At 42.6% G+C, this 6,125-nt stretch overlaps 1 protein-coding gene across 1 annotated transcript in view; it reads right to left on the reverse strand.

Moving 5' to 3' along the window:
- The window catches only part of Stk32a (serine/threonine kinase 32A), a 120,328-nt gene that overhangs the window by 11,752 nt on the left and 102,451 nt on the right, over positions 1–6,125 (reverse strand). The window contains exon 7 of the mRNA XM_013025528.1: positions 3,983–4,080. Coding sequence (XP_012880982.1) covers positions 3,983–4,080 — 98 coding nt within the window. The remainder of the gene's footprint in view (positions 1–3,982; positions 4,081–6,125) is intronic.

Raw genomic sequence — 6,125 nt, forward strand, 5'->3', positions numbered from 1 at the left:
ATGGGCATATATACACACACACACACACACACACACACACACACACACACACACACACACACATATATTACAAGGATATGTCATTGGGAAGGCTTTTTTTTTATCAAAATGTTGAAGGAGTAAGTGGGTTGGTTGCTGATTACTTAACAGTTCAATGCCAAAGTTGAAGGCCAGGAAAAACCAAGAAGCATAAAGAAAACAGAAACCAAACATCTGGAAACATTGCAGCCTATCATATTGTAAAAAATAAATAAAAGATAGCTTGAATAGAACATCAAGAATAGGGCTGGAGGGACTGGGAAGGTGGCTCAGTGGTAGAGCGCTTGCCTTGCATGCATGAGGCCCTGGGTTCGACTCCTCAGCACCACATAAGCAGAAAAAGCTGGAAGTGGTGCTGTGGCTCAAGCGGTAGAGCACTAGCCTTGAGCTGAAGAGCTGAGGGACAGTGCCCAGGCCAGAGTTCAGGCCCCATGGGGAAAAAAAAAAAAAGGATAGGGCTGGACAACCACTTTCTAGAGTTAATGCCTATGACTCAGAAACTTCATTAGCCTCTCCACAAAAGCCGGAGATAGAGCTGGGATTCTAGCAGTTGAGATGCACTGGCTGGAAGACAGAGGCACAGACCAGACAATGGGATGAGACCAACAAAGGCTGTCTTAGGTTTTGTAAGACAGGAGGACCATGATACAAGCTGGTGGGGGACGTGTAGCACTGGCCAAGTAAAGGGAAGTTAACATCACTGTGGCTGCATTCTTCCCACAGTGCACTGGCTTGGCATGAGGCTCCTTCGGCCTGAACTTCCAAGCTCAAGACAGACCTCTAGCAGGCAGAGCTGTGTCGGGAGAACCCAGAGACACGTGGCCAGGTGCTGGGAAGCCGTGGATATGAACTTTCTACTTTCACCACGAACACCAGGCTGCCACTGCACAAAACCTGCAGGGCAAACAGCAAAAACGAAGAGGATCCTTCTTGTTCTTTTTTAATCAACACACAATATTTGTGCTTGTTCATGTGGCAGAGTATATATGCCAAGTGCATTGATCGATCAAGTCGGAGTTGTCAGAATTACCATTTCCTGAACTGTTTTCACTTCTGTGTCCAAATCCCTCAAGGTCCTCGGTTATTTTGAAATGCATCATCATTGTAGGTCATAGTTGTGCTACTATGATATAAAACATTAGAAGTACTTCCTCCAACTTTATTTTGGTATCTATTATCCACCTCTCCATTTCCCTCCTCCTCTCTTTCCTAATCTCTTCTCTTCTCTCCTCTTCTCTTCTCTCCTCTTCTCTCCTCTCTTCTTCTCCTCTCTCCTCACCTCTCCTCCCTTTCCTTTCCCTCCCCTCCCCTCTCCTCTCTACTCCTCCCACCTTCATTCTCTTCTGTTATTTTGTGTGTGTGTGTGTGTGTGTGTGTGTGTGTGTACTAATATTAGGGCTCAAACTTAGGGCCTAAGTGCTTCCCTGAGTTTTTGTGCTAGCACATACTACCACCTGAGCCATAGCTTCCAATTCCAGCTTTTTTGGTGGTTAATTGGAAATAAGAGTCTCCCAGAGTTTTCTGCCTGGTCTAGATTCAAAATGCAATCCTCAGATTTCAGCTTCCTAAGTAGCTAGGATTGCAAGCACCTGGCATCAATTCTATTCTTTCTGTTCTTATTCCTAGTCTATTCTTTCCATTCTATTCTGTTCTATCACTATTTTTTACTGCCACAAACATCAGAGTATGTGGTAGTTGTCATTCTGTGTCTGGATTTTTTTTCATGCAGTATCTTTCATTTCCTGTCAAGTTGCTATAAATGACAGGATGTCATCCTTAATTATAGCCAGAGAGAATGACATTGTATGTTGTTGTTGTCATCAGTGTGGTACTATAGATCAAACTTGAGCTGTGTGGTTGCTAGGCAAGAGCTCTACCAGTTGAACCATACTACCAATGTTTTCATTTTTAGGGTTTATTTAGTTTTTTCTTCCAGACAGGATGGCATACTAACTTTGCCTTGGCTAGCATCAAAGATCCTCCTGTCTCGACCTTGCAAGTAGCTAGGAGCAGATATGTGCCACCAGGACCCTCTTGGGCTTAAGATGAGGCAACTTTTGGGCCAAGTGGCTTCAACCACTGTTATCCTTCTGTGTCTAGATCCTGAGTAGCAGTGATTCCAGTGTCTAGGAAAGGGGATTATTATTGAGTCTTCAGTTGTAATAGTAATAGACCTGCTATATTTGGACTTTATTTGGATATAGTCTCTTCCTTCTTTCCTAGAGAGGAACTGTCTATTCCATGTTGACTCTACCCTTGTATTTTGGATGCACACAGTATGTCTAGCTTTATAGGTTCACAGTTGGAGTGCCTTGGGCTGAATCATACCTTCAATCTCCCATACTAGATTCTGATGATGTTTGGTTGAAAATGTGGTCTTTAGACTTTGCAGATGATGCTGGACTGAGAAGACTTGGTAGCTATTGGATTGTAAATAAACAAGTTTATTTTTATTTTTGTGCCAGTTGTTGGGCTTAAACTCTGGGGCTGGGTGCTGTCCCTGAGCCACTTTTGTTCAAGATTAAAGCTCTACCACTTGAGCTACAGCTCCACTTTGGGGTTTTCAAGTAGTTTATTGGAGACCAAAGTCTCATGGACTTTTTTGCCCAGGCTGGCTTTGAACTATGATCCTCAGAACTCAGCATCCTGAGTAGCTAGGATTACAAGTCATGGGCCACTGGCATCAGGCTACCATCATCATTATCATTATTAAGTAGTTCTACAAAGGGGTTACAATTCCATATGTTAGGTTATGAGTACAGCATCATTCTTTCTTTGTTCTTCATTTCCCTCCTCCCATCCCTACCCTCAAGTTTACATAGTTCATTTTTTACATAATGTACATTGAATATGATGATTGCATTTGCTCACCCTTCCACTCTTCATTCACAGGCTTTGCATAGAACTTGGAAGGCCAGTGGTGAAATGTTCTGGACCCAATTTATCCTACCCCAGATTCACATGTTGGAGCTCTAATCTTCAGTGTGACGGTACTTGGAGATGGGATCTTTGCCAAGTCATTAGGGTTAGATTAAGTTAGGAGGGTGGGATGGGAAGAGGAGGAGACTTCTCTCTCTCTCCTCTCCCCTTCCTCTTCTCCCTTCTCCTCCCTCCTCTCACTCTCCTTCCCTCCCCCTTCTGTCACTCCATCTCCTCCTTCTCTCTCTTCTTCTCCCTCTTCCCCTCTTGCTCCCTCTCCTTCGAGAGGACACTCATGAGCAGTTGTGTCTATAAGCTACAAAGAAGGGCTTCATGGGACCCCAACATTTCTGGCAATCTGATATCAGAATTTGTCTTTGTAACTGTAAGTCAATGAGTAAAAGCCAACGATTCTCTAATATTTCACTATGCTAGACCGAGACAAGACATACCTGAATTGTACAATCATTTGAAAAATTGTATAAAATAAAGCCTTTATCATATTTTGTTCGGTATTTTCTTTCCTAGGAAAATCCCTTGTGTAAGAAAGGTTTCTTTCCAAAGGAAACTATCCTACTTTGCTACTGAAGCCAGAACTCAGGGGTAGGACGACAGACAGGAGTTAACAAGATGGGACTTGAACTGAGTTGTGCTAGGAATTCACACTTGCCTTGGAGAGGTGTGTCTGAACCGGACTGTAAAATATGGCTGCAAAATTACTTTTTTTACACATACACATTGATTTGCTGATATTTTGTGAAGTGCATGGATTTCCCTTCTTTGGGAGCTTATGGTACCTATATTATTCATTTAGTTTATCTGTGTAATGTAAGGTTCCTGGACATGATTAGACCCATATGTAAGACAGGAAATTAATCTGTAAAGCATTCTCATCAGCATTACCCTGAGTAGATGTGTTTAGCTCTCAATTAAGCTGTTTGGTGCTTAGGAAAAATATACTCTCTCATTCTTAAACAGAACTTTCTAGAAGAATAAACAATGAGAGCACCCAGTTCTCCTATACCCGGCCTCTCAGGAGCTCATACGCCGTTACTCCCAGGGACCACCAGTCAACAGCAAAGGAATATCCTGCTTCCTTTTTGGAGGTGAACATCTCAGGTGCTGAAAGAAATGAAAATAAACAGACAAATCAGTGAAGATCTTCACCTATTTCTCTGACATGTTCCTCCAAAGGAGAATTACCAGACTGAAAAGCATAAACCCTAGATTGCATACAGCAAATGAGAATTTCCAATTTTCTTCGCTCTCCCAGTGGTCTCATTCATCATTTAGAACCCACAAGCATGCACAGACTTACTAGACAATTCCTTCCCTTTCTTGGATCATTCACTTATTAAAACTTAGGCACCATTGGGCCTCAAATATACAGCTAATTTGGAAGAGAGGATGTTGCTGAATTGATGTGGTTTGCCCCAAAGGATCTAATTTTACATTATAGTTGCAAACAAAGCTGAGAATGGTAAGCAATATCCATTGGGTTGACCCTCTGTCCTAGAGAAGTATCTTCTGCTTCCTTCTGGGGTAAGCGCAAGGGAAAAGATGTTCTGCATACCCCTTTAAGAATCTACCTATATCCTGATGAGTGAGATACACAAAGTAAAGCAAGAAACCAAGGCAGTGTTGTGCATAGTTGCTTACCACCACATGCCCTGCAGTTAGTATAGAACCTGGATAGCAGACTCAATGGAGAAAATTATTTTTGTGTGTGCTGGTCCTGGGCCTTGAACTCAGGGCCTGGGTACTTGTCTCTTAGTTTTTGTTTTTGTTTTATTGTTTGTTTTGTTTTTTGTTTTGCCCTAATCTGGTACTCTACCTCTTGAGTCAAGCTTCACTTCTGGATTTGGGGTTGTTAATTGGAGATATGTCTCTCATGGACTTTCCTGCCACAGCCCGTATCAAATGGCAATCCTGAGATCTCAGCTTCCTGAGTGGTTGGGATTACAGGCTGAGCTACCACTGATCTGCCAACCAAGAAAACTGAATGCACAAATAAACTACTCGAGGCATCGCTGTGATCATTAACTCTGGAGTTTTTCCTGTCTGGGTTCAAATTTTGTCTTCGCCACTCTTGGAGTCCTTCCTTGAGCATGTCATTTCGCATAGCCTGATATTCTCATCAGCAATATCAGAAAAATAAGAAGGCTATTTTTCTAGGTTTAGAAATTACATGAGATACTGCATGTCAAAATCTAGTGCCTCACACTTTCAAAGTGCTCAAAAAAGAAAATCAATCAGGAACTTTTCTCGAAAAGTCGTAACTGAAGGAATTTAGTGAAAGGTATCCAGGGTTGACCTCAGACTCCTTTTCCAAGATGCTGACTTTGGGCAAAGGAAATTGACAGCAAAGGACTTGTATATACAAGCTTGCCTGCCCAGTACACTTAAGTTCTAAGTAAAATTCTCCCGATGATATCCAATTAAAGAGGTAGAATTCTGACATCCCAGTGCCAGGCACTGACCTTGACTATAAAAGCTTGGTGGAGCAAGACTAAGCAGACCTCATGCCCTAGTGAATTCACCTTTCATGCATCACTGCGTCCTTTCTACAAGTCACAACTCTCAACACGGCTGCCAAGATAGTGGCCCTGACCTCACACGCTGGATGGGTGCATCACACGTCTGCCTTGCCTTTTCAGTGACCTCCAGAAAGTCCACTAAGATAGCACCCCAGATGACAGACATGTCACTTAGAGAACCTACAAACCATTTCCAGGGAGAGCCAGATCCACTGTGCTAGGAAAATGCCAGAAAGAATAAGCATGACATTGTACACATTGCATATCTGATCACATTGGATCGTCCAAGGAGTTTCTGTGAGTATTCTTTTGCATTGTTTCCAACTTTAGTGAGTGATTGTTCAACTGTTTTCCCCTCTTAATCTCTGTTTTCAGGCATGAAGACATTTGGATATGAATTCTTCACTAAACAAACACCTCTGGTGTGTTTGGCACTGAGAGATTTGGGGTAGGACATTAAGAGCAAAAAATGATGGCAATGTACAAAAAGCATCACAGCTCTCCAACTGCAGGAAAACTCAAGCATGGAGACCGGAAGTCTTTTCCTAACCATCCCAGAATCTCACTGTGCCTCACATGATCCAGATACATTTGGAGAAGGACTAGGTTTCCTTTTTTTTGGGGGGGGGG

Source organism: Dipodomys ordii, unplaced genomic scaffold (genome assembly GCF_000151885.1).
Source record: "Dipodomys ordii isolate 6190 unplaced genomic scaffold, Dord_2.0 Scaffold85, whole genome shotgun sequence".
In the NCBI taxonomy this organism is placed as follows: domain Eukaryota; kingdom Metazoa; phylum Chordata; class Mammalia; order Rodentia; family Heteromyidae; genus Dipodomys; species Dipodomys ordii.